The sequence below is a fragment of the Tupaia chinensis genome, unplaced genomic scaffold (assembly GCF_000334495.1).
Source record: "Tupaia chinensis unplaced genomic scaffold, TupChi_1.0 Scaffold149184_1, whole genome shotgun sequence".
NCBI lineage: Eukaryota > Metazoa > Chordata > Mammalia > Scandentia > Tupaiidae > Tupaia > Tupaia belangeri.
Genome location: NW_006209032.1, coordinates 633,382 through 649,423, shown reverse-complemented (window position 1 = coordinate 649,423; position 16,042 = coordinate 633,382). Strand labels below are relative to the sequence as shown.

General features: G+C 53.4%; 1 protein-coding gene across 1 annotated transcript in view; it reads left to right on the top strand.

Annotated features, from left to right (window-relative positions):
* The first annotated feature begins 1,264 nt into the window (after window positions 1–1,264).
* The window catches only part of BSN (bassoon presynaptic cytomatrix protein), a 70,343-nt gene continuing 55,565 nt past the window's right edge, over window positions 1,265–16,042 (top strand). The window contains 2 exon segments of the mRNA XM_027769285.1: window positions 1,265–1,385; window positions 1,901–1,949. Coding sequence (XP_027625086.1) covers window positions 1,265–1,385; window positions 1,901–1,949 — 170 coding nt within the window.

Below are 16,042 nucleotides of genomic sequence, written 5' to 3'. Positions count from 1 at the left end.
CAGCATGCAGAGCCCAAGGCTGTGGAGGCAGTACCAGAGGCAGTTCCCCTCCAGGCCGTTGTCCTCATTGAAATCGCTGCCTGGCATCTCAGAGTTAACGTTGATTCTGAGTCTACCCTGGCATATATCCAGTCTCAGAATGACACCGGGGAAACAGTTTTCCAGTTTTTTTTTTTTTTTTGGTGGGGGGGAGGGGGTGCGGGGGGATATGTATCACTTGCATAGTTTGCTTCTGAAGAATTTTTTCTTTTATTTTTCAATAAGAGGTAGTTATTAGATTTCAGGAAACTGTAGGATTTGTTTAAATGAGTCACAGCATTTGGCTGAAATAGAGAGGACTCCATCTGCTGCCTTTGCGTGGTCCCCATTTCTGTTTTCTGGGGCTGAGCTGTAAGGGAAGCAAGAGAACGCAGTGTTCCGTGAGCTCACTGCGAGGGGCACAAGCTTCCCGAGCAGACATGGAGAAGCGGACCCTTCGCCCTGAGAGCTGCTCAGGTTGAGATCCCAGCTCCAGCCCCTGTGTCTGTGTGAGCAGGGTAGGGACAGGAGTGGGGCTTCTCATCCCCTGAATTCCCCAGCTCTCTCCTGGAGTGCCCTTGAGCTTGCCCCGTGTCAGGAGCAGCTCCCGCCCAGCTGCAGTGGTGCAGGCAGTAGGGGGCGCTGCTGGGCCACGCTGGAGACCATGCCGAAAGGCTCTGGGTGTGTGTCTGGGTCTGCGTCCAGGTACCATTAGTGCCCATGGCCTGCCCATAATCCGGACTGGCTACAGGGCTGAGGGCACGACTGCAGCGTGAAGACTGCCAAGGATGCCCCACATAGGAAGTAAACTTTAAAGGAGGAAAGGCCAGCGGGGACCATCCACCGCAGGGGTGGCCTTCGGGAGCCTGATGTGCTCCTCTGTCCCTGGGGCGGCACAACTCGCTCTAAGTGGCCCTCCCAGCGCAGGTGGCAGTGCCTCAGGTCAGCAAGGGTCGAGGAGCATGAGACAGAACGTGAAAGGGCGCGCGTTTGTGGGAGGAGAGACCTGGGAGGCAGCCCTCCTCTCTGAATCTTGCTTCCTCATCAGCCCCTCCGCTGCAAAGCTGCCGAGGGTGGACTGAGCCGAGGCTGCTAAGAGCCTAGCATGTGCGTAACAATGGCCAGTGTCCTTGCTCCCCCACTGTCTGGCCTCTCTTCTGCTCACGCTGCGCTTTTATCAGCACTGGAGCCTTGTGTGCCGGGTGAAAGGAGAGGTGTGCGGTGAGTCAGGGACACAGCACGGAAGATGCTGACGCCCCACGCAGCTCCTGCAGAGTGGCTCCTGCTCCGTCAGCAGACTGGCCTGACCCACTTGGCCGTACCTGCCTCTTACCGAGCAGCTGAGGTGTGGCCCCCCCCACCCGCCAGTAGGGCTAGGCCCGCAAGTCACGCGCGTCTTGCTGGCTCCTGCAGGATAGGAGTCGGATTCACAGAGCCAGAAGGTAGACAGGAGTTACCAGGGGCGGGAGGAGGAGGGAAGTGTGTTTGATCAGCACAAGTTTCAGTTTGGGACTGAGGTGCACGGCAATGACGTCTGCACAAAATGCCATATCCCTCCCCCCTCATTCTTGTTCTGCCGAGCACCCACTATACTGGGACGAATCTGGCTTACCCATTGCCTGTGTCCCGCACTGAGGTGAGTCCTAAGAGGTGAGAGGCCCCATCTGCCTTGGTCACTGCTAGGAAGCCAGCCACTGCCGTGCAGCCCAGTGCAGAGGCCCGGTGGGTCCTGGGCACTCTGACGTTCAAGGAAGCCCACGCCCAGGTTGCTCTGGCCCTCACTGGGGCCTTGTCTCCTTCCATGTCTGCCTCTTGTATTCAGATCTGCATTCACTGCATCCCCTAGCCTAGGCACCTGACTCTGTTCTCTGGAACCCCCCAGCTACCCTGGGACTCAAGCACCTGCCCCGGACATTTGCGCCACCTGTCAGGTGAGGACTTGGCGCTGCCTGAGTATGCAGAATCCCCGACACCTCTCCCGCAGGGCCGTCTAGACCCCCATGGCCTGTCTGTTCCTCCTGGCCAGGGGGCCTTCAGGCCTGTTGCGTGACCCTGGCTCTCAGATCCTCGTCTCTCCCCTCTGGTCAGACGGAGGCCACACAGTTCCACAGCTTTCTCTCCTTGGCATCGCTGGCTGGACTGCTCAGCACTTCCTACTTCCCTGAAGACTTTGGCACCAGAATCCAGGCTTCCTGCCCACTCCACTTGCTTTCAAGCCAGGGAAGGAAGAGGGGAGGAGGCAGGAGCTAGGCTGTTCTCAGTAGTGATGCTCACCTGGCACTGCCCTTCCTCCTGCGGGTGGCCTAGCCCCTCTGGCACTCTGGCCAGGCCGATTCAGGGCTGGGCTAGCCCCTCAGGGCATTTGCTCTTCCCTTTGGGAGCAGGCCTCCTTGGCAGGACCTTCCTCAGTGGCTAGCCAAGTACCGTGGAGAGCGTCATCACACATGCGCACACACACACACGCACACGCATACACACACACATACACACGCACACCCATACACACACGCACACACGCACACACACGCATACACACACGCATACACACACGCATGCATGTCTCAGCATGCTTTTTTTCTGAGTCATAACCACCCTTTAAGGGCTGGCCTTGTAATCTAGTACTTAAGGGTATGTGGGATCCCATATGCAAACATGGTTCAAATTCTGGCCCCAGTGCCAGATCCCAGCAGGGTGGAGACATGGGAGAGAAGAGACTGCGCATGACCGCCCTGTAGTGGTGCTGCTCCCTCTCCCTCGCTGCCTCTCTGGTGCATGCACATGCCCTCTGGCAATGCTTCCCCCCCAAGTCACTTTCAGATGCACAGGCAGATATTCCCCCATGAAGACATCTGTCTCTATGGAACTGAAGCCCGAGTAGCTGAGTTTAATGCTCTCAATGTGTGAAAACACATCAGGTAGGGACACAGGTGTCCTCGAGCCTCTGCTGCCTACGCACAGCCCTGGGAAGGAGAGCATGGAGGGAGCTCCTGGGGTCAGCCAGGGGCAGGGCCTCTCTGGTCAGGGATAGGACCAGCTACCTGGAAGGGTTTGAGGCTCCTTGCGGGAAGCTTGGGCCTAGCCAGGTCTGTGGACCCTCAGTACCCCACAGCAGACTGAGCAGCGCAGGAAGGAAGAATGGGGAGGTGAGGTGGGGAGGAAAGGCTCTCATGAGACGCTGCTAGGCATGTCGTCCACAGTTGGCATCTAAATGTGAGCCCCCAGCCCCTCCCTGGCTGAAGGAGGATGACGGAAGCCTAAGTGCCCCCTCAGATACTAGCCTTCACCTTCTAAGTTAGACCTCTCGGAAGGGAACAGCAGGAAAACCGCAGAGGAAAGACTGCTTTGTTGGTGAAAAGGACCCTGAGCCACCATCCCGAACCTCGTTCTGCACGGGCTGATAGGCTCGTGGAACGGCGGGCACAGCGATGGGAGGGTGGCAGTGCTTCCTTCCACGAGTGTCCTTCCATGTTGCAGTGGGTCTTTTTAGAAAAGCAATGTTTCTCCTGCAGGAATCTGGAGTCTCATTTACCCTCTTGAGAGCATGAGGCCCTGAGCAGTCTCCAGGAAGGCCTGGCAGGCTTCTGGGGGTGGGTGAGCCTGGGAAAGGCCCAGGGTGCTTGAGCCAGGTTTGGCAGGTTGAACTGGGTTTTATTATTTATGTATTTATTTAATTTGTTCTAATTTGCTACAGGGGGCATGCACTTGCCAGAGAGAGAGAGAGAGAGCGGGAAAATGAGGAGGATGGCCATGCTGCAATCCCTTCTCCTCTCTTTTCCTCTCAAGATGTTGGACACGCATGCACATGCACCCGGCATACTTCATGAGCCACTGGCACTGGGACTGAAACTGTGCAGCTGACCATGTGGGACCTGGCTGCGTTATCCACCACGTCGTCCAGCTAGCCCTGGGCTGGATTTTAAGGAAAGGGCCTTGTAGGAGGACATGAGCTGGTGGAGGTGGGAGTCAGATGGGGGTCAGGAATCCCTGCCTGAAGACAGCCGGGAAGAGGACATGCCTAGTTGTCCTGAAAACATGCCAGGTGTGTGTGTGTGCCTACCTAGGATCCTGGCAGGTTAGGGTGCAGAAGGAAGGGGATTATGGCATTACTGCGTCCTGCGGAGAGTCACTTCCCCTCTCTCTGTCTCGTGAGCACACATCACAAATTAAAACAAACAACAAACAAAAAGTAATTCTAATGCTGTACATGCCATAGGTCTTTTTTTTTTTTTTTGAGAGGTTTTCGCTATAGGGCGCGTGCGCTCGCCAAACAGACAGACAGAGACAGAGAGACAGAAAGCGAGAAATCACCCCCCAAGGAGGATGGTCACGCCACAATCCCTTCTCTTCCATTCTCCTCTCGGGATCTTGGGCACGAACACACACACGCCCGGCGCAAGTTTTAAGCCACCGGGTCCGGGATGCGAACCACGGTCGACTACATGGGAGTCCAGCGACATAGCCATTACGCTAACTGCTGGTTCCCCATGCCATAGGTCTTTTTAAAAAAAATTTTTCATTTAACTTTATTCATTTATTTATTCATTTGTTTATTTCAATTCGACCAGAGAGAGACAGAGAAAGAGAGAGAGAAAGTGAAAAAGCAAACTGCTAGGTCTGGGACTCGAACCGTGGTCAGCCATGTGGGAATCCAGCACCTTTAACCACCACGCCACCTGCCAGCCCCATGCCATAGGTCTTGATGAAAGGGTGCACTGTGATTGCTCAGGCATGGCAACGTCCTGGGTCCAGTCCTTGTGATGCCAGAAAAGAAAGGTCCGTAAGTGGGACTCTCACTTCTTCTGATGTCACAGTTCAGGGTCATCTGGAAAGCTGATGAGGTGACAGAAGAGTCCTTCAAGGAGGGCTGACCTGGTCTTGGCTCTGAGTGTGACTGGCCTGGCCTCCTGCCTGCTTTCTCTGCCTTCCTCTCAGCCTCTCAGCTCTAAGCTGGGGGTCTCACCTGTCCTGGCTCCCCCAGGAGTACCCTGCTCATGAGCTGTTACCCAAGTCTGATGAATAAGTGGGGGAAAAGGCATGAAGGCACTAACTGCAAAACTATACCACTCTGTCTTCTACTGAGTTCTGGCTAAAGAAAGCCTTTTTTCCTACTGCAGAGTAGTAAAACCCCATCTTTGGCTCATTCCCCTTTGGAATTTGTGAATAATGGGTTGAACCAGACCTTTGTAAAAGATGAATGTCTAAATATGACTGCTTAACTTACTAAAATAAGAAGTTGTTTTCAAGCCTTAGCAGTCATGTCCTATAAACCTTGCATAATTACAAATTATTTTTCTTCAGTTAATTAAGGTAGGCAAGGAAGCTTCTGTTTCCTTTAACCTGCAAACAGGGATCACATCCCCAGTAGGTTCTGGAAATCCTCTGCCTTCATGGGTTTCTCAGCCTGCTTGGAGACTCAGGGAGGGCTCCACACCAGAATTTAGGTCAGAAGATGCTGTGGAGGCATTCGGCTAGCCCTCCGGAGAACTCTTAGACATGGGTTCAGGAAAGCACCCAGCTGTGGGTGTGCTTCTAGGCCTCAGCCAGGGCTTGGATGCAGAGGCTGTAGGTGCCAGTCAAGAGACAAGGCTGGTGTGATAGGCAGGTGCCCACTGACTGAAGGCCAACTAAGCTGTGGAGGAGCTAGGCCCCCATGGACGTCAGGTCTAGGTACCTCCTGAAATTAAACAACATTGTTTATGGATGTATACATACATATATATGTATACATTCCCCCCAGGAATAAGATCTAAGATTTTTAATTGGTTTCCTAAAAGGGCCGATGCTTTAGCAATGCAGAACTTGCACAGTGGAAAGCCAGATAAAAACAGCATTTCTTTAGGACAGTAAACTGTCTTCTGGTTAAATATGATTAAATGCTTATTTAAAATTTGTTTATTTCTTGAGAGAGAGAGACAGAGAGAGACCTTGATAAGGTTCTGCTATGCTGTGATCCTCTCCCCAGCCTTTCAACCATTCAGGATCGTGAATGTGTCCTGGATGCACCCTGCATGTTCAGGACTCAGGGCCTGCTTGTGTTGCAGCACCCTGCTACTTGTGCCACTGCAGCTGGGCTTGCTCAGTCTCTTAACTAACTAAAACTGCAAGAACAAGAAACAGAAAACAAACGAACAAACAAACAAAAACTAGCAAACACTCATAACCTGAAATGCAATAAACAGAGAATGGCTTCTAAGTACAGAAAAGTCAGCCCAGGGTGACAGAGGATCCCAGGAAGGGAAACTTACTTCTGTGGAACTAGGTAGAGAAGTGAGAGTCCAGAGGATTTAAAAAAAACAACCCTGTCTTGGACTGGTTAGCAAAGCCAGCATATGTAGGGGAGCACAGGGAGTATCCAGTAGGATGCCTGAGAGTTACTAGGGAGGTGGAGTTGCCAGAGAATCAAGTGAGGTGTGGCAGGTGGGGAAACCAAGAGCTGCCAGCAGACAAGACAATGGAAAGACAAGGGAAATTCAAAATAGATTTAATTGTATGTCTGGAGAACAGAACAAAACAAATGGAACAAAGAAATATTCAAAGATATAATAGAAGAAAACTTCCCACCCCCATCATAAACATATCAATCTTCAGTTTGAAAGCGCATACTGAATTTCAGGGAAAATAGATATGGAATATTCAAGCCTAAACTTATCCTAGGGAAGTTACTAAAAAAAAAAAAAAAAAAAAAAGAGTTCTATTGCATCCAGAGGAAGAAACTTAATAGATCTGTAAGAGAAAAAAAAAAAATCAATATGGCCCAGAGCTCTCCATAGTAATAGTCATTGATAGACACAGAATGGCTATATGAAGTGTCTTTGAAAAGTTCATAGAACATGTGTATTATTAAAAAAAAAACCCACTATGCATGGATTTCAAAATTCATTTTGCACCAAAATAAAACTGTACTTTAATTCAATTTTCTTATGAACTTTTGGAAGTAACCTTGCAAGGTCCTGAGGAAGAGAAAGTGTGAACCTAGAATTTTATATCCAGCCAAGCTGTTGTTGAGGATGAAAGGTCACAAAGATATGTTTAGACATTCACAAACTCAGTGAACATGATTCCTGTGAGTTCTTTTTTAAATGAATGAATTAATGAATAAAAACTTGAAGAGATAAACCTCAGAAGACACAAAAAGAAAAGTTAGGGTTAAGAACTAGGAGCCCTTCAACAGAGCCCCTAAACAACGTTGTTTATGAATGTGTACATTTCCTCCCTTAAGAATAAGGTCTAAAGTTTTTAATCAGATTCATGAAAGGGCCCATGCGTTAGAAAACTCAGAATTTGGGGTTGGCAGGTGCCATGGTTAAGAGCACAGGACTCCCACATGGCCGACCAAGGTTTGAGTCCTAGACTTGGCAGCTTGCTTTCTCACTTTTCCCTCTCTCTGTCTCTCACTCTTCCATCTCTCTGTCTCTCACTCTGACTCTGTCCCTCTCTGGTCAAATTAAAAATAAATAAATGAATAAACAAAGTTAAATAAAATAATTATTTAAAAAAAGAAAACTCAGAACTTGCCCAGTAGAAAGCCAAATAAAAACAGCATTTGTTTGGGATTGTAAAATGTCTTCTGGTTAATATAATTATAAATATATATAATTTGTTATTACTATTATTATTTTAAAATTTGGTATAGGGCACATGTGCTCACCGGAAAGAGAGATGGTTGGGAGGTTAGTGAGAAAGCAAGCCATCAGGTCTGGGACTGAACCGTGGTCAGTCATGTGGGAGTTCTTAACCACCACACCACCTGCTGACCCCTCATTAAATATATCTTAATTAGTTTACTTTGTATTTCTTTCTCTTTTTTTTCTCTTTTATTTTATTTTACTTTTTTTTTTTTGAGGGGGTTTTTTTTGTTACAGAGTGCGCCTGCCAGATTTTTTTGAGAGACAGAGAGACAGAAAGCAAGAAATCACCCCACAGGGAGGATGGCCACGCCGCAATCCCTTCTCCTCCATTCTCCTTTCAGGATCTTGGGCACATACACACACGCACCCGCACCTGGTGTGAGTTTAAGTCACCGGGTCCAGTACTCGAACCACAGTCGACTACATGGGAGTCCAGCGACATAGTCATTACGCCAACTACTATTCCCAACTTTGTATTGATTTCTCGAGAAAGACCTTTGCATCCACCAATCACTTGCCTTCAGGCGGCCTTTATTCCCACAATGCCTGGCACAGTACAAGAGACAGTTTCAAACCTGCCCTGAGGTCATGGCATCTGATGTTTTCAGCTGACTGGTGCCCACATTCCGCTCTTGTGACTCCGGGAAAGCCACGGGATGGAGGCGAAAACGGGTCTCAGTGAAAAGACAAAGGTAAACCCCACGTGAGATGCAGCAGTACACCCACTCTTCTTTTTCTAGCAGGAGGTGGGCCTGGCCCATTTCTCAGCGAGACACTCCAAGAAGCTGGGCGTCACCAGGCAGGTGTAAGGGTTGTGCTTTGTTCTAACCCTGGATCACAAGTCCATGGCCTTGGTGCTTAGTCCATGGCAGCAATTTTCCTGCCCAAACCCAGAACCTCCAGGCAAATTTGACCAATTAATCGGGGGTAGAGAAAGTTACCCTTATTTTCCATCCGTGCTCTGAATTCTGGAGACTGGCTGGTTGTGAAGGGAACCAGGCTAAATCAGATTGCCCTGAGGGATGTTCTCAACTCTATAGATCCACTTGGGCCTCAGGGCTGGGCGTGACGTCCCCAGGGCTTGCTTTCCTCGCAGTTATGGCTGACACCCCGCCTGCCCTGACTGCTGATGGTCCCTCCTCTTAGCCGGCAGCTTCCCTGGCCGCCATGTGCTGGCAGCGACTCTTGCTCCTACCGGTCCCTCTTGCCACAGTCCCCCTTGCTGACCCACATCCATCCTCATCCCAAGCCCGTCCCTTTGGTGACGGCAAAGCTGTCAGCACTCGCAGCCTTCAACATGTTCTCTGCTGGCCCAGATAGACTGGCCAGGGACCAGCCAAGGCTTGCTTGTCCACAGGAAGATTCCCAACTGCCAGACATTTCTGGAAAGGATGATTGGAAGCAGTGGGTGCCTGGTACCACTAATGGTTTCTTCATGTAGGTTTGTCTGCTCAGGGGAGTGAGTGCACGTTTGCCCAAGTGCATCGGTATACACCTGCCTGCCCCGAGTCTGCCATCCTGCTCTTTGACCTGTTCCAAATAGGAACTAGCTCTATGGTTTACTCCAGGGTCTTTTGGGTCTTGGAAACTTACCCTCCAAGTGGGGCTGCTGCTTCAAGGGGCTGGGAAGTTAGGAAGATGCTAGCCTTTGGGGGGCTCTGTTTATAGCGTGATCCCCTTGCCCAGGAGCCCTGGGTGTGACGCCTTCCCTCCCCCGCAGCAGGGCAGAGCTCGGCTCTGAGACAGCATCTGAGAAGCTCTGAGCCCAGGGTGCTGACTTCTTGCCCGGTCACAGGCTCCTTCTCACAGCCGAGGCCGAGCGTCACAGGAAGCATCACCCCATGCCACTGCCATCAGCAGAGCCATCAGGAAGCCTGGGGAGGCTGGCTCTTGGTGGCCTGGGGCCTCCCTGATGGGGAGGTCCTGTCTGACCTGAGTAGCCTTGCATGGAAGATGACAGGGGCAGGAGCGAGTCTCATCTGGGCACTCAACAAAGACTTTCAAGACTCCTGGAAAGATAGGATTTCCTCAGCAGTGGCTGCCATACTGGGGCACCTGTGCCAAGGGATGGGGAGAGGAAGCAAGACAGAAAACGTGAAAGCTCCTGTTGACAATTAGTGTCCACCTTATCCTCACAACCTCTCCCCTGGGGAGGTGTGTTTTGCCAGTCCTGTACCTGCACGGAGTGGGCGGGGCAATATTCACACGCTGGGATTCGCCAACACGCTTTACGGACGGACATGTGACCGAAAAGGCAAGAGGCCGCTGGCCAGAAGGCTGGCAGGTGGAGGATGGCTTCGTGTGTGGGAGCTGGCCTTTTTCCAAGCCTGGACTTCCCGAGCACCACCTCCTTTTCTGAGAGGCACTCCCAGACCCAGAACCTGGGCCGGCACCCATCCTGCCCCGCCTCTGCACGCCTTGCTGAATGCAGGGACCGCTGGGCTGGCCCGTGGTCCCTCCTGGCATGGACCTCCTGCAGTGTCTGCCCGGCCGTAATTGCCCATTATAGAAAGGTCAGCCGTGAATTGATCAAAACCTCGTTTGAAGCGTGGGGCTCTTCTGAGTTTCCCTAAGTTCATTTCCCTCCTGGTGAACAAAGCCAGCCATTTTTTAACATGGAGCTTTCTCTTTCAAGCGTCCACCTGGAGGCGTAGGGCAAGCTCCAGGATGCTGCCATGTGGTGCCCAGCTTGGCTTCCCGCCGGAGCCCGCGCTGGCACCCGGCCTCCCGTATTTCCTTCCAGTCTGCTTCGGCCTGAGCAGGCCCTCCCAGAGTGCAGCTCCCGGAGCGGCTCCAGGCTCCTCTCCTCTGTGGGCGCCCCATGGCCCTGTCCTTAGGGACATGCTTGGTCAGGAGCATCTCTGGAGCCTGCCGGCCTCGTGCCTTTCCTGGGGGTTCTGATAGAGGGGGCCCACGTAGCCTGGATCATTTCCCCCAGTCATGGTACGGGGGTACTGAGGACACGAGAGGGAGAAGCTGATGGAATTGGCTCTGTCTTTCTTCCCAACAGCCCTCCCATGGCCAGGGGCTGCTCCCTGCCTTGGCAAACAGCTTTGAGTTAAGATGGTTTCTGTCCAGTTGATATCCCCGAATGCCGAAAGGAAGGGAAGTGGACAGAATTCTGGCTCTTTCCATGTCCTCTACCTTTCCTGGCCACCTAGAACACAGGGGTCCCATGGTTAGGCATGTGTAGTCTCCCTGTTTGGCATCAGCCGCTGCCCATTCCTCCTCCACCTGCCGTCCTGTGTCTTTCCAGCCTTGCCCCTTCCCTTCTTGCTCACCGACCCTACCCAGCCCTCCCGAGTAAGAGGGCTCCCTGACGCTGCCCAGGGGAGCATCGGCTTTGAGGGCCCTCGCTGCCGATGTTCCATAGCCATGAGACCTTGGGGCTGGGCTGGGTCCTGCCTGTGGACGCCTCCCTCCTCTTTTCTCACTCCCCGCTCCCCTGCCCAGCAGCCAGGATTTGGTGGGGACTTGTTTGTGTTCCTTAAGAAGAGCCTCCTAGAGGACTCCCTCCATCCACCTGGCTCCCTCGGCTGGTGTCCCTGAGGGTGGCACAGGCTGGCCTGGCCCCGCAGCTCCTGCCGTGGCAGGCCCTTGTGTTCAGCACGAGAGGGAACTGGCCCTGCCCAGACCCAACTTGGGCAGTTGCCGAGTGCGGCCTTGTGGGTGTGGCCATTTGTGGACTCCTGGCGGCCTTGTTGCCTGCCGCTCCTCTGGGGACTTCTCCTGCCCTGTGGGCTGTTCTCTTCCGTCCTCCTTCCTCTGGCTGTCCTGCTTCTCTGCTCCATCAGGGCTGGAGTTCCCCACAAAGCTCCAGACCACTGCCCTCTGGGCGAGCTCTACCCCGAGAAGGGCCTGTAAACGGGCTCACTCAGGTAAAACGATCCGGACTGGGGTCAGCAGGTGGTGCGGAGGTTTGATGGCTGGATCATTGGCACGGTTCCTGTCCCAGACCTGGTGGCTTGAAGAACATGCTGAGCACATGTGTGTGCGTGCTCCAAATCCCCAGGGGAGGATGGAGGAGAAGGGATTGCAGCATGGTCATCCCCGGGGGCAAGTTCTCGTCCCCTCTCCCACCTGTCTCTCTAGAGCTGCGACTTGTCCCCTGAAGTCTCTCGGACCACTCTCCCACACAATCAGCCCCTAACTTGTGTTTTTTTTCGCTTTCATTCTCCATTCTTCATCCATCAATTGGCTTCTCTCCCTGGATTCTCCATCACAACGAAAAGGACCCTTCTTCCCTGGAGCTCAGGCAGAGCAGTCCCTGTGGCACCTTCCCTCCCTCTCGCCCCTTGGGCTGTCTCCTGGGCTGCCGCCTTAGTCGCACTGGCCTCCCCACTTTCACCACCTTCTCTGGACACAGCTGAAAGCTTCCGTCCGAGAGGAGAGTCCAGGCGGCTCAGCGCCCTGGATTGCCAGGAGCTGTTCTCGGTGCTGAACTGCAAGACCTCGCCCTGTCCGGACCCCCAGGCCCAGGGCACTCTGACTGGCCGCTGGGCCTTTGAGTGTGTGCATCCTCTGCCTAGCCGACCCTTTCATCTCAGGGAGGGCAACCCTTTCTTTAAGACCTGGTTTCCATGACTCCTTGTTCCTGCAGTATTCCGACACTTCTGCCCCCCTGGACTGCGTGGCGGCGGGTCTTGTGGTTTGCACATCTCGTCTAGAGGGAGGCTTCTAGAGGACAAGTTCCCTGTCCAATTTAATTTCAATAAGCAGGTGTTTATGGGACCAGCAGTTGGCGTAATGGCTATGTCGCTGGACTCCCACATAGTCGACTGTAGTTCGAGTCCTGGACCCAGTGACTCCTGGCGGCCTTGTTGCCTGCCGCTCCTCTGGGGACTTCTCCTGCCCTGTGGGCTGTTCTCTTCCGTCCTCCTTCCTCTGGCTGTCCTGCTTCTCTGCTCCATCAGGGCTGGAGTTCCCCACAAAGCTCCAGACCACTGCCCTCTGGGCGAGCTCTACCCCGAGAAGGGCCTGTAAACGGGCTCACTCAGGTAAAACGATCCGGACTGGGGTCAGCAGGTGGTGCGGAGGTTTGATGGCTGGATCATTGGCACGGTTCCTGTCCCAGACCTGGTGGCTTGAAGAACATGCTGAGCACGTGTGTGTGCGTGCTCCAAATCCCCAGGGGAGGATGGAGGAGAAGGGATTGCAGCATGGTCATCCCCGGGGGCAAGTTCTCGTCCCCTCTCCCACCTGTCTCTCTAGAGCTGCGACTTGTCCCCTGAAGTCTCTCGGACCACTCTCCCACACAATCAGCCCCTAACTTGTGTTTTTTTTCGCTTTCATTCTCCATTCTTCATCCATCAATTGGCTTCTCTCCCTGGATTCTCCATCACAACGAAAAGGACCCTTCTTCCCTGGAGCTCAGGCAGAGCAGTCCCTGTGGCACCTTCCCTCCCTCTCGCCCCTTGGGCTGTCTCCTGGGCTGCCGCCTTAGTCGCACTGGCCTCCCCACTTTCACCACCTTCTCTGGACACAGCTGAAAGCTTCCGTCCGAGAGGAGAGTCCAGGCGGCTCAGCGCCCTGGATTGCCAGGAGCTGTTCTCGGTGCTGAACTGCAAGACCTCGCCCTGTCCGGACCCCCAGGCCCAGGGCACTCTGACTGGCCGCTGGGCCTTTGAGTGTGTGCATCCTCTGCCTAGCCGACCCTTTCATCTCAGGGAGGGCAACCCTTTCTTTAAGACCTGGTTTCCATGACTCCTTGTTCCTGCAGTATTCCGACACTTCTGCCCCCCTGGACTGCGTGGCGGCGGGTCTTGTGGTTTGCACATCTCGTCTAGAGGGAGGCTTCTAGAGGACAAGTTCCCTGTCCAATTTAATTTCAATAAGCAGGTGTTTATGGGACCAGCAGTTGGCGTAATGGCTATGTCGCTGGACTCCCACATAGTCGACTGTAGTTCGAGTCCTGGACCCAGTGGCTTAAACTCACGCCAGGTGCATGTGCGTGCGTGCCCAAGATCCCGAGAGGAGAATGGAGGAGAAGGGATTGCGGCATGGGACGTCCCCCCTGGAGGGTGATTTCTTGCTCTCTGTCTCTCTGCCTCTCTCTTGTCTTTCTGTCGAGCGCACATGTCCTATAGCAAAAACCTCTCAAAAAAAAAAGTAAAAATAACTATAAAACTATATAAGATGTAAAGACTGACGGACAATTCAATGAACATGTGTGAGTCCTCCGCCCACAGTAGGAGACACGACTCCTTTACGTCATCAGTACCTCTCACAGGGCCTAGAACCAGCCCCGGGCTCAGTAAATATCTGTGAGTGACTGATTGCTTGATCAAACGAACAAATATCTGCTGTTAGTGTCATTTTCTCTGAGTCTCTCAGCATCGAGAGACACACTCTTGGCGAAGTGGTGGGAACTGGACAGTGCCACTGCCCTGCCTCGGGGCCACGTCCTGGCTCCCGGTACTGCCACACATGTTCACACACGCTCCCATTCCCTTGACACGTGTGTCTCAGTGCCAAGCATGGTCCTGGTCCTGGGGGGGACAGTGGGGAGCAGAACGGTCAGAGGCCTCTTCCTAAGGAGCTTCTGTTTAAACAGCTCTTGGGAGGCAGAATGCCAAGAACCCCAACTGCAGTCAGTGCCTCCCACCCCTCTGCAGCCCCGCCGTGCCCCCCAGGAAGAGCAGTGTGGGACAGTGCTGAAGGGCACAGATTGGTGGCCCAGAGACTGGAATCCCAGCTCCACCACCTGCAAGTCACGGAGGCTTTGCAAGTTATTTAGCTCCTGTGTGTGGTGGTCTCCTTGTCTACCCGATGGGCAAAATGGATCCGACCCCAGTAATTTGCTGTGGGGCTTAAAGAATGTCACGTGTGGCAGGTGGCTTGTGGTGAGGACTTGGGTGCATTGCTGGTGTTGACGTCATCAGAGCATTCGTGTGCGGCCCCTGCACGGGGTCAGATCCCGAGGAGGGCTGAGGGCCATGCCCGGCACTTGCCGTGTCGTCTCAGCTCAAAAATGCTGTGGGCCACGTTTTACCGTTTGGGGTCGCGGCAGTCCATCCCCGCAGGAAGTGCACGTGGAGCCTCCAGCCGTGCAGGCCCTGTGCCGTGAAGAAAGCCCACACAGGCTGCCTCCCACCAGCAGGGGCCCCAGAGGGTGCACGCAGCACTGGGTCAGAAAGTGTGCTGCACGCGGAGAACAAAGGAGGGACAGAAGCTGCCGTTTTAAGTCGAGCAGAGAGTGCCAGCCGCAGAGCAGGGGTGGGCCTGGTTCCGGGACAGGGAGAGGGAGGGATAGTAGTGGGACCTGGGGCCTGAGGGGCAGGGGCTGATCTCCATCTTGCAGGGCCTTTCCTCTGAGAGGAAAGGAAGCTGTGGAGGGTTTAAGCCGAGGAGGGAAGTGTCTGAGTTGTGTAGTTAAAGGATTATCCTGGCTGCTGCAGAGAGGACCATAGCGGGGTGAGTGGAAGGAGCCAGGACCCTACAGGACTGACGAGAGGTGACGTGTTGTGGGGTGAGGAGGCAGATTTACTGGTGGCTTCACGGGGCGCGAGAAGGAAGGCGTCAGAGAATGTCGAGAAGACTCGGAGGAGCACGTTCGCAGGGAAGATCAGGGGTTTAGCTTGGGCGGGTCCAGTTCAAGACGCCAACAAGACCTCTGAGTGAAGATGGACCTGGTTCTAGGCACGGGAAGGGCTCGGGCCAGAGGTGGGTGTGCAGTGGTTATCAGCGGGACAAGGATTCAGAGCCTTGAGACGGGAAGTCTGGAGACTCAGGAGTCCTGGGTCACCCAGCAAGAAATGAGCAGGAGGCCAGAAAGGTGTGGCCGGGGGGAGGGGGATCCCGAGAGAGGGTGGAGCTCCCATGCCGGCTGAACACTGCTTTCAGGAGGGAGGGGGGCTCGCCTGGCTTCACGTGCTGCTGATGGTCCAGGGAGGTGAGACCCAGACCCACTGTCGGGTTTGGCAGCATGGGGGCTCTGTGACCAGGACTTGAGCGATTCTTTTGGAGTGAAGGTTGGCACGGGTTGAAAGGACGGAGGACAGGAGCAGGGGGCAGTGAGTGGAGACGATTCTGTCAAGGAATTTCGAACAGGAGCAGAGAAATGGAGCAGTAGCTGAAGGAGAAACCGGGTTAAAGTTCTAGGTTTTTTGTTTTTGTTTTTTAGTTTTTAGGTTTTTGTTTTGTTTTGTTTTGTTTTTATAGACCATAGATTAGTTTATCTTTAACACCCATCATGCCATGAATTCATAGGGAATAGGTTCCAGTAGCTCAGGCTCCTTTCCATTGGTTCTCAAATAGTGGCTTCTCTGGGTGGAGCAGGCTGGTGCTTTAGTTGAACCCAGGTCCCTTTCTCTTTGGCTTCCTTCTTTTTCTGGTCATTTTCCTTCACACGTTTTAGGAAACTATCTCTGCTCTTAGAATGCTTAATATGCTCAGTA